Consider the following 16471-nt stretch of genomic DNA (forward strand, 5'->3'; position numbering starts at 1 on the left):
AGCAGGCATGTGATTCTTACCTTTATGCTCGATGTCTGTTTTCTGCCCTTAGAGAGTCTAGAGCAGTGCTCTCAACCTTCCTAAATAGTACCACCATTTAATACAGCTCCTCATGTGGTAGTGACTCCCAACCATACAATTATTTTGTTGATACTTTATAATTGTAATTTTGTTACCGTTATGACTTGTAATGTAAATATTTGGTATGTAACCTCTGAAGGGGTTGTGACATACAGGTTGAGAGCTCCTGCTCTAGCTGCAGGACATAGGAGGGTTTGAGCAAGAAAGACTTGGGTGTATGAAGGGTCCGAGGATACAGCCTGACCCTGCCTATACCCCAGTTCTTCTGAAGCACACATGGGCCCATCTATTTATAGAAAAGGGTTCTCTTTAGTTTAAAAAAAAATCCAGTTGCTTCCTGCTCCTGACTATAAAAGGTGCCTCTCTAACCTCCCTCTACAGGTGTGCCTGGGTGAGGCCTCTGCACCAAGAATTATTTGTCCTTTATTGTGCAACTGACTTGTTTTTTAGGAGGTGCCAAGAATTTTTTCCCCAGTAACAAGGAAAAAACCCACCTCAGTTGGTCATTGCCTTCACGTTGTCTAACCGTGTGAGGCTTGTCTCATAAAACATGGTATCTTATTTATGGGTCACGCTGAGGGACTTTGAAGAGAGGGATTCAGTTTGAGTGGAGGAGATTATACAGAATGGGCAATTCCTTCTGGTCTCTGGGACAAGAGAGTGAGGGTTCCTGCCTAGAAAGGGGGTATTTTTGTTTCTTTTATGGGCTTGTAGCCCACCCAGCTGTTCTTCCCATTTTTTTTTTAAAATACAGGTATAGTTAAAATAAAGTTTGGAGGAATGAGTCAAAAAACAAAACAAAACAAAACCAGCACAAGTACACAGAATTGTTAGCTTTGAGGTCAGGAAAAACTTGTCTGTGACCCACTAACCCTAACATCCCAAGTCATCCTCACCTGAGTCCTCTCCCATCTCTGACCTCACTCTCCACATTTGAAAAAATAAAGAGCGTGGGACTGGAGAAATGGCTCAGCAGTTAAGAGCACTTGTTGCTTTTGCAGAGGACCTGGGGTCAATTTTCTACACCCGTATGGCAGCTCACAACCATAATCCCAGTTCCAGAGAGTCAACAGGCAGGCATGTGATGCACAAATACTCATGCTGGCAAAACATGTATATACATAGAATAAATATAAATAAAATTTAAAACCAGATAAGGGTTATTTGCTAGGATATCTTTGAAGCAGAAGGGATAGAATGTTCTGGAACTGTGTGGCTACAGAAGGCTTGGGTGGATATGATCATGGCTAGCCCCTCTTCTCCTGCTTCCCTGAGATCACAGATGAGTTTAGAATGGCACAGAGGTCCTTCTCAGTCCCATTGACAGGGCTTTTGAAGAATGTTATCCTAGGTGTTGCCATGACCTTGAGTAGGGAAACAGATAGATTCCCTGACAGGTCATTCTGCTGGGCTTTCAGGTAACTGGAGGTTTCCAGGCTGCTATTGTTAAGTTTGGAAGCATCAAAGAAAATGTCAAAATGTCATGACCAGAAATGGCCCACAGATGGAATATATTGCCAGGATCCAGGAAGATTTCATCCTACAGAGGATGAGAACTGAGAGTTAGGGCCTGTGTGTTCCTGTTAGATGGTGAAGGAGAGCAACAGAGATGCAAGAAAAAGCCATCAGGAGCACCAGGAACCTCAGGCAAGAGTGGAGAAAAGCCCAGAGGAGAATGCTTAAAAAAGGTGCCATCAGCCAGGCCAAACACAGCTGCAAGTTGGAGAAGCAGCAGGCCAAGAAGTTATGTTCTTTGACAGGCCATAGAGATGGATTTTTATCTCTCACAAGTGGTAAAACACAGCCCTTTTTTTCCCTGAGAGTTTTTCAGCATGTGAAGGCAGCAGCCCTGTATGATACTCTGAAGGACATATTCTGTGATAGCCCTGCCTTTGGGCTGCTTTCTATAGAGAACCCAAGCTATACAGAAAGCCCAAGCTATACACCTTTTATTAGGATCTTGGCAACATATAGGTCTGAGCCATACCACACTGGCCAAGCTCCTGGCCAAGTATTGTCCTGTCTTCTAGCTCGAGCGGCTCAGAACTCACAGACAACAAGGCGATTCTCTCCACAAGCCTTGTCATTCCATTGCCCATTGGTGAAGATCTCCACACAGTTCTCTGCCCCACCATTGTTGTTGGGCTCCCCTGGAGCCCAGTTAGAATAAACCAGGGACTCTCCTGTGGGGTAAATGAACTTGCCCTCCGTGCCCACATCTGTCATACTCAGGAAAGCAGCTTTGTTGTGGGCTGTGATCAGCTGTTGTATGGCAGCATTCTCAGCAGCAGAACGTGGGGAGGCCAGCTGCCCTCCAGCCTGCCTGCACATCTCCTGGGCATCCTCAAAAGGCTTTTCGGAGTTTGCTGTCCTGAAGATCTTGTCTCCAACACTTTGACCATCAGGGAAGAGTGCGGCTGAAAGAAAACGGAAGGTGAGTTGAAGTTGTGGCAGCCCCTAACTAGAGTTCTGGGCCTGTGGGAAATTTGAGCTGGAGCTGGAACCTCCTCCAAACCTTCTAATGAAGAGCATTGGAGAACCAGAAATGACGAGGCAAAGACTGTGGTCATAGTACCACAGTGTACTCTGTGAGAGGGTGCCATCTCTCCTCATTCACAAGCAAGAGCACTTAAGCTCAAAGAAGTTCAATACGAGGTCCCAAGTTGATATGATTTTGGAGGAATCTCTGACACCAGAGCTCAGACACAGTCTGAGGAGACAGCTCAATGGATAAAGTTCTGGCTGTGTAAGTCTGAAGAGCTGACACACTACATTCATATAAAAGCTGGACATGTGGGTACAGAGGAGTATGAGGACGGGCGGATCTTAGGGTAGGGTGGAAGGTCCCATTGACCAGCCAATATCACTAAAACAAAAAGCACCAAGTTTAGAGAGAGATCCTGTCTCAAAAAAGACAAGATGGGACAAGATGGAAAGCTAATTAGATGGCTCACAGGTAAAGGTGTTTGCCCTTTGGTGACCTGAGTTCAGCCCTTGGAAGCTACATAAAGGTAGAAGGAGGGAACTGAATCCATAAACTTGTTCTCTGACTTCCACATGAGCACCATGGTACACTTGGCTGTGTAGCCCATGCACACACACATACATAATTAAATAAAAATAAAGTATAAAGTGGTAGAGAAAGACATGATATCAACCTCTAGCTTACACACACACACACACACACACACACACACACACACACACACACACAAAGCTACTTCCAAAACAAAACTCTGACTTTTCATGTTCATCCCATTAACTGCATAGAACTGAACAACCTTTTTTAGAAAGTTGGTTTTGAGTGTACAGAAGACACAGTTCAATAAACCCACAGTCACCCTAGTGTTAGTAACATAGGTTGTTAGCCAGGGTTTGTGCTATGTGCCAGGGTTAAGGAACGGCCAAGGAAATAGTAGGGCATCTGAGAGTTGCGTCAAGTCCCAGGCTGTCCTTGGGCCTCCTAGCCTTGTAAGTGCTGCTGGTGGTGGTGGGGGTGAAGTTCATTTGAGAGGTCCATTTATTTGGGGGAAATTGAGGGTAGGGTTAATAGTGAATCCCAGAAAAGAATCAAGTTAGTTATTACGATTCTAGCAATGACTATCTGAGAGGGCAAGACAAAGTCACTCTCTCTCCATTTCCTTGACTCTGAAGTGACGGATGACATCACCAAAGCATCATCTTTTATAGCATGTCATATATCTTTCCTTCAGTGTGTACCCATCTTTGTGGCTTTGTGTCCATGCATGGAAGTCAGCAAAAGAAACTAGATACTGGTGAGGTCTGTGCCCCAGTCCTACCCTGTGAGGCTGATCAGAATCTAAGCTGCACTCTGGTTCACTGTTCTTTTCCTCTGTGATCTTTAAAAAGATCTGGGGGAAGAGTCTCCATAGGCTCAGTATGGTACTGAGAACAGCCCTGAATAGGGCCATGCAAAAGCCATGTGCTGTCTCAGGGTTGATCCTGGGTGGACTGGTGTGTTCTACACGAATATACCCACTCATTATACAAAGCACATAGAAGGACCCAATCCTGATGTGCATGTGTGCCTGTAACACACATGCACACCTGTGTATTGATAGATGCCAAATGTCTTGCTCAAGCCCCAGTACAGCCTTAGACTTAGTTCTTGCTCATTATCATCCTAGACCAGGAGCAGAGCTCAGCCAGATTTTATTTGGATCCAGAAACTCACCTTTCTGATAGTGAGAGAAGGCAGCCTCCAGATGCTGTAATTTTCCATTTAAGGCCTCCATCTGTTGCCTCAGAGCAGCACTGTCTATATAGGAGGTAAAGAAGAGAAATGACCATGTGAAGATTATGCTGCAAGCCTTAGGATAAATTCAGCTGGTGCCCCAGAAAAAGGGGAAAGGTCTTGTTACTCATATCAAGTTTTACATTTGTAGGCATAGCTGGTCCCTGCTGTGAATGTTTTTCTTTCTTTTTTCAAAATTTTTATGGGTTGGGGGTAGTGTGTGTGTGTGTGTGTGTGTGTGTGTGTGTGTGTGTGTGTTGTACTTGTTACATGTCTGTGCACACGTGGCCCAACAATTATGTTGGTCATCTTCCTCTATCACCTTATGTACTGAGGCAGAGTCTCTCACTTGTACCCAGAGCTTGCTGATTTGACTAGTCTAGCTAGCCAGTTTGCTCCAGGGATCTCATCTCTGCCCCTATAGAACTGGGATTACTGCGAGGCTGTCATGTCCATTCTCCACTGGGGGATCTGAACTCTGGAACTCATGTCTGTATGTCAAACATTTCACCCACCCATCCATCTCCTTAGTCTGTTTGTTTGTTTGTTTTCAAGACAGTATCTAATGTAGCCCAGGCTAGCACCCAACTCAGTAATCCTGCTCTAGTCTCCCCAGTACTAGGTTTACAAGTATGATTCATGATACCCAGATTCTGTCTAGGGATTTCTTATGGTCCCTAAATAAGCCCCTGAGCCTCAACTAAGCCTAAAGCAGGTGGCAGATCAAACCAGATAGCATCTTGGGTCAAGGTTCAGGAAATATAGTGACATTTCGACATTCTTGGGGAAAGAATAGAAACACACATTATGTAAAATTCTCACTCACTGGATTGTTAGACGTATAAGGCTAGCCTATAAACTAGGAAGTCAGCTGTTGTCACCTATCCCCCATGGTCAGATGATGAAATTATCTGAGTTTGCCTTCCCATGTGACTTAGGGAGATAGCTAAGCCAGATCATAATTTGCCCTCAAGTTTATCAGCTGACCCCAAGTTCCATTCACCATTCATACTAATGAGATGCTCCTGCCTAGCTGAAGAGGGCCACATCCCAGTGCAGGTCCCAGGACCCAAAGCTTCTGGCTTACCTGGAAGTCCACTTTCACCTTTGACTCCTCTGTCTCCAGGAGCACCTCTGTCTCCCTTGAGTCCTGGGGGCCCCCTGGAACCTGGAGCTCCCTGTGGACCCACAGGTCCGGCAGGTCCTGGAATCCAAGAAGATCTGGCTAGACTGTATGTTTATTTCCCAACATTTTCACTTAACTGTACATAGTTTATTTTTATCCCAGCTGTGTTCTTTCGTTACATATGGACTCTTCACAGAACCCAGACACATGCTCCCTCTGTCCACGACTGTCTTTAGCATCTGACAATCAACTTTGTTTGTGTACAACTTCCCTGAAAAAAGACACTCTATGGCTTAAAACATCCCTCTTCCTACATGAGACTAGTCCTAGGGGTCTTACCTTCACCTTCCTTGGAAGCAGATTGCCTTCACTGCTCAGTTTTTACTTAATGGGTAAGTTTACGAAAGGATATAGGCCTTGTCACCTCAAAGGGTGCTCAGTAGAACTTCATTCAGCCTTACATCTATTCATCACTCACCTGCTGCCCCAGCATTGCCAGGGGCTCCTTGCACACCAGGGGCACCTCTTTCTCCTTTGGGGCCCGCAGGGCCTTTTGCCCCTGCAACTCCTTGTATGCCAGGAGCACCTACTTCTCCTGAGAAAGGAACAAACAGAAAGAAACGCTGCTAAGAGTGTGTTCAGTGTGCACCATTTCCTCAGCAGTAGGCCTTCTTACAGAGAACTACTGGGTTAGATAGAGAGTTGGGAATGTTGTTTCTTGCTGCCCAGGGTTCCTCTGGGGAAGGTGATAGAGAAATCTTATCAGTGTGGAGAGATGTGAGAGAGGTGTGCATGCCAAGGTCTTCATAGTGTTATTACTCTGGATTCTTCCTGTCAGTCTGACCATGCCTCAGATCACAATAATAGCTTTCACTGTCATTCCTCTTCTCTCCCTCCCAGATGAACCACAGCCCTCACTTACCTTTGGGCCCAGCCTCTCCTTTAGGACCTGGTTTGCCTTGAGGTCCTATGTTCCCCTGCTTCCCAGAAGGGCCTTCTTTTCCAGCTGGACCAGGAAGACCTGGAAGTCCTGGAGGTCCTGGCAGAAAAGGATCAGCCCAGTCAATGACAGTAAACTCCTTTGGAAGTGGGAGCTTAGAAGATGCGTGTCAGAGCAGAGGTCAAAGAGACAACAGTCCATTCTGAAACAACCCAGTGCCTCCTTCAGAACGTTCATCTTTCCTCTTCCTGGGACAGGTTCTGTGCCTGCCACTTTCACATTCTCATGATGGAAGCAGCAGCTGGAGGCACTATCTTAATCCCATGACCCATTGCTCACCACCTAGTCCAGGGTTTCCCTTTGGTCCAGGTTCTCCAGCAGAGCCATTCTCTCCTTTGGGCCCAACTGGACCTGTAGGGCCAGGCAACCCCGAGAGCCCCATAGGTCCTGGCAAACCTATAGAAACCAAAGAAATGGACCCAAAGTTAGTCCTGTGCTCAGGAGAGACCGGTGTCTATAAGATGAAGTCCCTGGCATCCCTTTAGGATTCTGCTGAGCCTGGCTTGGTCCTATGGTGACCCACTTAATAAAAATTAGTTTCTCCACCTAGAGAAAATAGGCATCTTTGGCTTAGAAATGAATTCAAGTCAAGAGCTTCACAACCTTTCATGTAGTGTTCTTTCCCCTGCTCCAAAGCCACTGTGTCAGCAGAAGGCAATCTGCCAGCATTGATTGATCAGTGGCAAGAGTGTAGATGTTCATGTGCATGCATGTAAATGTGTGTGCATATCTGAGCAAGTGTATGGGGAGTGTGTATCAGGAAAGTAAGCTACTTCTTTTAAATCAAAAATCGCACCAGATAGATACCACCTTGTTTATTGTTATTTATCTACTTGATCATTGTTTATTTGCAGAGAGCTCCAAATGCACAAGGAATTAAAAACTTTTTTTGCCAATTTAAATAGTTTTATTATTCCATGTTACTTGTTTTGGGTCCCTGTGGAACAGTGCTACACCCTCTACTCGGACTGACTTAATCCACCTCTTCAGTGGTGGGTCCTGAAGAAGCACCACCAGATGGAGGAGCTCCTCCACCAGGGAAGCCACCAGGCATTCCTCCTGGCATGCCACCAGCACTCTGGTACAGCTTGGTAATGATAGGGTTGCAGACTTTCTCCAGTTCATTCTGCCGATGCTCAAACTCTTCCTTCTCTGCAGTCTGGTCCTTATCCAGCCAGCTGATGATCTCATTGCACTTGTCAAGAATCTTCTGCTTGTTCTCATCGTTGATCTTGCCTTGAAGTTTCTCATCTTCAACAGTAGCTTTCATGTTGAAAGCATAGGACTCCAGTGAATTCTTGGAGGAAACCTTGTGTCTCTGCTTCTCATCCTCAGCTTTGTACTTCTCAGCTTCTTGGACCATGCGCTCAATATCCTCCTGACTCAAGCGGCCCTTGTCATTGGTGATGGTGATCTTGTTCTCCTTTCCTGTGCTCTTATCTACAGCGGAAACATTGAGGATGCCATTGATATCAATGTCAAAAGTAACCTCAATTTGAGGAACCCCACGGGGTGCTGGAGGTATGCCTGTGAGCTCAAACTTTCCCAGCAGGTTGTTGTCCTTGGTCATGGCCCTTTCACCTTCATACACCTGAATGAGTACACCTGACTGGTTGTCAGAGTAGGTGGTGAAAGTCTGTGTCTGCTTGGTGGGAATGGTGGTATTGCATTTGATGAGGACAGTCATGACTCCACCAGCAGTTTCAATACCAAGGGAAAGAGGAGTGACATCCAAGAGCAGCAAATCCTGAACATTCTCCAACTTGTCTCCAGATAGAATGGCCGCCTGGGTAGCTGCACCATAGGCAACAGCTTCATCAGGGTTAATGCTCTTATTCAGCTCTTTTCCATTGAAGAAGTCTTGCAGAAGCTTCTGAATCTTGAGGATTCTGGTAGAGCCACCCACCAAGACAATATCATGGATCTGTGACTTGTCTAGTTTGGCATCTCGAAGGGCCTTCTCTACAGGGTCCAGTGTGCCACGGAACAGGTCAGCATTCAATTCCTCAAATCGAGCCTGGGTAATAGAGGTATAGAAGTCAATTCCCTCATAGAGAGAATCAATCTCAATACTGGCCTGGGTGCTGGAGGAGAGGGTGTGCTTGGCCCGCTCACAGGCAGTGCAGAGACGGCGGACAGCTCTCTTGTTCTTGCTGATGTCCTTCTTGTGCTTTCGCTTAAACTCAGCAATGAAATGGTTGACCATTCGGTTGTCAAAGTGGGTGTCTCCAGCTGTTGATTTGACTTCAAAAATTCCATCCTCAATGGTGAGGATTGACACATCAAAAGTGCTACCTCCCAAGTCAAAAATCAGCACATTCCTTTCAGCTCCGACCTTCTTATCCAAGCCATAGGCAATAGCAGCAGCAGTTGGTTCGTTGATAATTTGAAGGACATTGAGGCCAGCAATAGTTCCAGCATCTTTTGTTGCCTGGTGCTGAGAGTCATTGAAGTAAGTTGGCACTGTGACCACGGCATTGGTAACAGTCTTTCCAAGGTACGCCTCTGCAATTTCCTTCATCTTTGTCAGAACCATTGAGGACACTTCCTCTGGGTAGAAACTTTTGGTCTCCCTTTTGTAATCGACTTGGACCTTGGGCCTGCCTGCATCATTCACCACCATGAAGGGCCAGTGCTTCATATCAGACTGAACAACCGAATCATCAAACCTACATCCGATCAGACGTTTGGCATCAAAAACTGTGTTGGTGGGGTTCATTGCAACCTGATTCTTGGCCGCATCCCTGATTAATCATTCTGTGTCAGTGAAAGCAACATAGCTCGGCGTGGTGCAGTTACCCTAGTCATTGGCAATGATTTCCACCTTTCCATGCTGGAAGACACCCACACACAAGTAGGTGGTGCCAAGATCAATGCCAACTGCAGGTCCCTTAGACATGGTTCCTTGCGTGTAGGCCCGGCTGCGCGATGATGAGACCACACAAAGCTACCTCCGCATTCAGTGAGACCCAGAATAAAAACTTATAAATAAGATTGTAGGAAACTAAAGAGCTTCTGTGCAATGAAGGAAATACCCAACAGAGTGAAGAGACAGCCTACTGAGTTGGAGAAAACACTTGTCAAACAGTACCCTGACACAGGGTTAATATCCAGAATATGTAAGGAATTAAAAAAAAACAACAATGAAAAGCAAATTATCTAATTTTAAAATGGGCAGATTATTTGAACAGACTAATCAGAAAAAGAAATACAAGTCAGAAAGTAAATGAAAAAAATGTCAGTTTCACTTTCATTATTCAGTAGCTATCAAGGAGATATTAATCAAAACTGCAATGAAATTCCATTTTTCACTAGTTAGAATAACTTTTACAAAATATAACTAGATAAGCCACATGTTGTTACTTGTGTGTGTGTGTGTGTGTGTGTGTGTGTGTGTGTGGGTGTGTGTGTGTAAAACCCCCAATAGGTACAGAAATAACATAGTGGCATGGATGTGGATAGAAGGGAAGGTTTATATAGAAAATGACTTAGTATAGCTGCTGTGGAAAACAGTGTTGAGATTCCTAAGTAGAAAACAAAACAACCCAAAAAAAACTAGAACTATAATTACCATATAATTTTATTATGCCTGGAAATATATCCAATTGAACTGCAATCAACAAACCAAAGCAATACCTGCTTATTGAAGCATCATTCATCATTGCTAAAATATGCCAACAGCTTAGGATATGCCCACCAATGGACAAATGGGTAATGTGGTATAAATCCACAGTGGGATATTATCTAGGCATAATAAAAAAAATCCTATCATTTGTAGCAATATTGGGGGATGTGAAGAACATCACATTAAGTGAAAGCAAGACACAGAAAGACAAATGCCCCATGTTCTGTTTTATATGGCACCAAAACATATGCCAACCTGAATGTAAAATAGTGACTAGTGAGAACAGTTGGGAAGCTGGGGCATTGATAGCAGTAGACTGGTTTGACTAGCTTGCATTGTTGCATGTGTGCTCTTCATGAGATTCATAACAAACCATGGGGCAAAAACAACTGTTGTAGAAGAGGAAGTGTAGTATGTTTTTCTCCCCACAGAGCTCTGCCTAACACATTATGACCTCAGAGGAAGCAAGACTAGCAGGGGATTAGAGACTAAATCCTATGTAGATTATTTTAGAGAGAAGAGAAAAGATGAAACTCTAGGTTTGAAAACAGGAAAGATAAGGCCTTCCCAAGGCAAGAAGTGTAATTAGGATGGGTTACATGTGAATTTTCTAGAAGATCCTGGGTTTCATAGTCCTTCCCATGATTAATCATGGTAGAGGCACATCATGTATCTAACTATGCATCCTACTGAGGTAAGCAGTCCTTGACTCAGGTTGAGCATCTATCTCCTAGCCTGATGTCTCACTGTAGTGACCCACAGATCTAATCCTTGCCCCCATGTCACCTGCTGTAGAGTGTATCTTCTTGGGCTCCAACTGTTCCTTTCAACAAATTCTGAGGACTGGCAGGTTTCAAAATTCTCCAAATAGATGATCAAAAGTAACTAGTGGTTTCTTTGCCCAAGGCCCAGCCAAAGAGCAGAAAATATAAAGAGGTGAGATCGATTCTAGAACCACTGTGGGAAAAGGCCATGCAACATTCAATCCACAGCTCCCTCTGGGATCAAGAGAGAAATGGGGATTTCAGAGAGGGAGCTGCTACACCAAGTCCTATTGCTCTTGAGGCTACTCCTGGATGGCTCTCAAGCCCCAGACCATTTATATAGGGGGTCACTTTGTGTCTTACCTTTGACATATCTTCTCTTGCCCTGTCACCCATATAGACTATTTATTCTAAATGTCATTGGCTTCCTTCCAACCAAAATGCAAATTGGGACAAGAAACATAGTATTTCTTTTCCATATGGAGTCTTCTTGTTTTAATTTGAAGCACCAGTGAACTACCAGACAACAGGAAAGAAGAGAGACAAAGCTTTGAGGCAAAATAACAGGTGTTTTAAGATACAAACGTTCAAAGAGGCAAGAGGCCCTGAGCTACGTGATTGAACCTGTGTGGAGCCATGGCAGTGGCTATCAAGACTCTGAGACTGTTCTTAGTCAGGCAACAAATATTCTACATCAACATAGATATCTGACCCCAAGGCCAATGAATGAATATAAATTATATAGAAGGGGATTGTTAGATACAAAAAAGTTATTTATAGCTTTTATGATAATGTTTATTGAAATAATCATCTTTCAATTTATTTTATAGCATTGTCATTCAATTTTGCCCTCAAGATCAAAATCTTTAAGACTAAACCTATTATTAGACCCTGGTCTTATGAACAGAAATTAAGCATTTGGGTACTTTCTCTATTCAATGGAACCTAAGGACTTAAAGAAGCTTACTGTTCCTCAAATGTCTTGTAAGATTTTCATGACTTATACAGATTTAATGATAGTTGTTCTTTTCACTGAGACTTGAGTGCAGCAGATTACTTGTTCAACAGAGGCCTTCCTTGGAGCTTTACACTTGAGAATAACTGTTGCTAAATTATATCTGACCTGACTTTTTCCTGTAAATCCAGAAGCACATTCCTGGCTCCCATGTCCTCACTCTACCTTTTAAGATTTGTTGTAGCTACCGTGAGTCATCCAAAATGAATGGTGTATAAGAAATAAACTCGGGGCTGGGGAGGTGGCTCAGCAGTTAAGAGCACTGACTGTTCTTCCAGAGGTCCTCAGTTCAATTCCCAGCAACCACATGGTGGCTCACGACCATCTGTAATGGGATCTGATGTGCTCTTCTGGTGTGTCTGAAGACAGCTATAGTGTATTCGTATGTATACAAAAAATCTAAAAAACAAAACCGAAATAAACTCAGGTTTCCTCCAAGAGATGTGTACCCCCTTAAACACTGATACATCGCTCCTGTCCAAGAGCCTCAGTCTTATGAATAGTGTGAACAGTGAGCAAAGTCAATGTGAACAGTTGAGGTTCATGAGCAAAGAGGAAGTCAGTACTGCAAAAAAAAAAAAAAAAAAAATGTCACCAACAGACCTGTGCCCTTATTTGAAACTGAGGATGGCAACTGAGATGTTTTGTAAAAACCCAGTGTAATATCTCTTAGGAAGGCCACCATACTTCAGTAAATTCTAAGATGTCGATTGATTAATGTTACATGACATACATTTCCAAATCAAAAGCCCCCATAGTTTAGCTAGCTCTCTTGCTACACCTGTATGAATAGTCAAGCCCACTTCCCTGTCTCTAGTAATGTAAATGTTTATGTTAGCTGACCCACTGATTACCACTTGTCCCACAGGAGGCATCAAATGCAGTCTGGTATTGCCCCTACCATCATAGTGATAATATCCACAGGAGCAGGTGGATTCCTTTGCTTTCTTGGAATGCACAGTAGGGGATGAAGGTATATGTTGATGTATCACACATAGGGAGAAAATGTGGGTGAGCTCTTGCCAAAAGACAGAGGACCTGACTTCCAGTTCAGGCTCTTATAGTCACCATCCAATTTCTGAAGGTTTGCTGAATGGAAAACATAGTATTTGATCCCATCAATGCTTCAGCTCAGGGTAGTGTGTCCTTCCACTTGTGTTGCTTCTTTATTGAGTTCCCCACTCTTGCCCATGAGACTCTGCAGGATCAGTATTTTCAGGGTGAATTCCTTTGCTTATGAGGCCCACTGGTAAATCAGAATACACCAGCTTGGTCACCAGGAACACTGAACTTTACTCAGAGGACTCAATACAAAATAGAGTCTTTGGCTCCATCATTTGTCAAAGATTATTTGGCAAATATTATTGTCACTTGGAGACAGGCAGACTGAGACTTTGTGATACTTAGTAGGTGTCTCTAAGAGTCACAGTCACAGAGAGGTAGCTAACAGTCAAGACGTGTTTAATGCAGACGCCTTTCCTCTTTTAACTTTACCATCCCCCACTTTACCTGTTAAAGAAGACTGGTATGTTCCTTGTGGCTGTTGAAAGGATTAAATGGGTTTCCAAGTGAATACCTGAGCACAAAGCTGTACAAAGAAACACAAATTCCAATCTTCCCTTGTAATGTCTTAAGTGGGTTCTGCCAATAATAATTTTTATAGGTCTACGGAGCCTCATCACTTCCACCACAAACGCACTACAGATAAAATAGTAAAAACACATTAACATTCCCTATAGTCACCACTTAACCAAATTAAACAATTGCTAACTGCTGGAACAAGATTAAATCAGTAGTTTATCTATTCTCAGAACAAGAAGAATCCAGAGATTCCAAGGGAGGAGAGTCAAGTCAGCTGTCAAGATTATGGGAGGAAACACATGGTGGGTCAAAAATCCCCATGTGTTTTGCAGGTATCGTGGACACCAGGGGGAAACTCAATTCCTAGGAGCAAGAATCTCATATCCAAGTTGATTACAGAGCAACAGGGGGTTCAGGTTAGTTCACATTCCAACACCCCCCCCACCCATGGGCCCTTGGTCCCAGCTCTACCTGGATCACCCTTCTCGCCCCGTGGACCCTCTCTGCCATCTCGTCCATCACGACCAGGCAGGCCATTTTCTGTCGGGCTACACATGACTAGGGTGCATGTGTTGGTTACTGATCTTTGTGAGAGGATCTTCATTTCTGCTCCCAGATTTACCTGGGGCTGTACAAGCAGGACAAGCATGAGAAAGTGCAGCATGGCCTGCAGGGACGAGAAAGAGATGATGGTTTTAAGATGTGGTTCTAGATAGTGGCTGCTAAGTCTGGAGAAGAGAAATCTCCATCCCCACATCTTCACCTATGATGAGCGCCCAGAGCAATAAGACAGTAAGACTCCAAAAGCAGTTTATGGAGATAGGTACATGGTCTGGCCTTTGAGGGAGTGAGTAGCCTGACTAGCACTCTAATAGGGGTTGACTATAGTATTTATCTTTGGTGCCCTTGAGAACAGTAGCTGGCTCTACTCTCCATCACTGAGGACTGTCTCATTCCTGGTCCTCCTTCTGTGTTCTAGGACCCCTGTTTAACTCATTTGAGGCCAAGTCTGCATTCTCTCCCTGGCCACCTAGATTAGCACCGACATTGAACACCACTGATCTAGAGATGAACCTGGCTCTGAGTGCTTCTAGATGCTTGTACTGAGCTCAATCTGGAGTGTGGCTACATGCTTGCCAGGCTGTTTGGCATTCCTGGACTAGGCACCAAGTCCATGTGGAAAGTACTAGAGAGAATGCAGGTAAAGAGCTTGAGAGATATTAGGATGGAAGCTGGAGAGACTCAGAGATACCCAGAGGTCTACTGGACAATCTGAGAGGGCTCCAGGGAAAGGCTTTGTTTGGGGGAGGGAACTTTCCAGATGGTCTTATTTAGATTAGAGGCTGGTTTGAGGAGGAACCCAGAGAGAACATTTAGCAGAGTATCCAGTTGCTGTCTGCGAATGCAGGATGCAAGACTTTGGTAACTTCCTACACAAGGTATCTCAAGGTCTTAATTTCTCATGACCAGCATTTTCCAACAGTGTCACAAAGCTGATAACTATATACATCTTCAACCATGGGATACGGGACATTGGGGGACATTTAAGACCCATTATAATAACATTTTTCCTTTCAAAGAAGGAAAGAGCCCATGGGCAGCACAGTGGCTGAGGACAAAGCAAAAGAGGCCTGAGTAACGAGGAAGGGTTTCACTAAAACTGAACATGGATTGCATGTTTGTTAAGGCTTCCTGACATGCTGCTTCTCCACCTGCTGGTGTTTCTGGGTTAAAGCTTTGTAATTCTTATTTACAAATTTTTCAGGTCCCTTGGAACTTTCTAGAAACACCTTAATGAGCTCACAGACCACTTTTTTATCCTTGTTTTAGCAGAGGTTCTGTCATCAGTACTGAGGGGGCAGGCCCAAGTCGGAGCAAGGCCTTGGCTAGTAGCCACCTTAACTTTAGGGCTCCATGCTTCATTCTGGGGAAGAATCAAGACAAAAGGCCTCTGATCTACCACTTGTTCACCTTAACATTAACGAGACCTTCAGAGAGCAAAGCTACAGATGTCCAGATCTGAGACAGATTAATTAGCTGGGGCAGTGAACGGACTGTGCAGAGCCACAGTCCACAGCTTGTGTGACACTGCTTTTAGAGTAAAAGTTCACTAAGGCAGAAGCTCTTCCTAATGTTGGTTGGCAAACGAGAGACCATAAAGAGTTAAGTTTATTGTTTAATAAAGAGTTTAGGCTAAGAGAGAACTCATTTTTTCCTTGTTTCTATGCTTTTGGCATCAGTCTGAGTTTAAATCTCCAGCCTAGGGTAGTCTGGGGAATTCTTCCTCCACTATTTTTCTTATGAAATTGGGATCCAAGAAAAATTCACCTGAATTTTCCATACAATCTGTGTAGGCCTGTGGAAACATCACACAAAATTCATTCACACTACCCCAGCTCAGTAACCAAATCTTCTGAGCCAAGGAAGGTGACCGAGGGACAGAAGATCTTTTTCCCTCACTGTGTCCCCCACCTCCACCCCCTAAAATCCCTGTTCCTTCATCCAGAACCTAGAACCAGAACCCCATTCCCCTTTCTTAAAATCAGTGGGATAAACTTCCCAGGTGGACAAAGACATATCCACAGGAGGTAAGGAAATGAAATGAGAAGCCAAGACACTCACAGATTGCTTCCTTGTTGGCCCCGGGAGGTCCAGGTAAATGCACCTCTGTTTGTCAGGCACCACTATTTATGCCTGCCCTGTAAGTGGAGCCACCCAGCACTGGTCTTCTGAGAAAAGTCACACACACACACACACACACACACACACACACACACACACACACACACTTCTTCCTGTTGACTCACCCACTCTTACACCATCCACACTCTGGCAACCTGCTTTCAATATACCTAATGCTATGTGCACCTGCTACCTTAGCCATGCGCTGTCGGCCAATGATCTCTATGCCCTTTCTGCAGAACTCCTTTCTGCAGGAGTGAGGGAACATTCCCAGTGCCCAGGTGTTTGAGATGTTCAGGAATCTGAGGTCCAGAGCCCATCGTTTTGCACAGTAGCCTACAA

At 44.4% G+C, this 16471-nt stretch overlaps 1 protein-coding gene across 1 annotated transcript; it reads right to left on the reverse strand.

Moving 5' to 3' along the window:
• Positions 1 to 2013: 2013 nt before the first annotated feature.
• Positions 2014 to 16205, reverse strand: Sftpd (surfactant protein D). Its single transcript, XM_034498556.2, has 8 exons — positions 16070 to 16205; positions 13919 to 14114; positions 6742 to 6858; positions 6385 to 6501; positions 5941 to 6057; positions 5424 to 5540; positions 4277 to 4360; positions 2014 to 2498 (listed from the first exon to the last, which is right to left on the reverse strand). The coding sequence occupies exons 2-8, from the start codon at positions 14109 to 14111 to the stop codon at positions 2122 to 2124; spliced, it is 1122 nt and encodes a 373-aa protein (XP_034354447.1). The 5' UTR covers positions 14112 to 14114; positions 16070 to 16205; the 3' UTR covers positions 2014 to 2121.
• Positions 16206 to 16471: the final 266 nt, after the last annotated feature.

The sequence above is a fragment of the Arvicanthis niloticus genome, chromosome 3 (genome assembly GCF_011762505.2).
Source record: "Arvicanthis niloticus isolate mArvNil1 chromosome 3, mArvNil1.pat.X, whole genome shotgun sequence".
Taxonomy (NCBI): Eukaryota; Metazoa; Chordata; class Mammalia; order Rodentia; family Muridae; genus Arvicanthis; species Arvicanthis niloticus.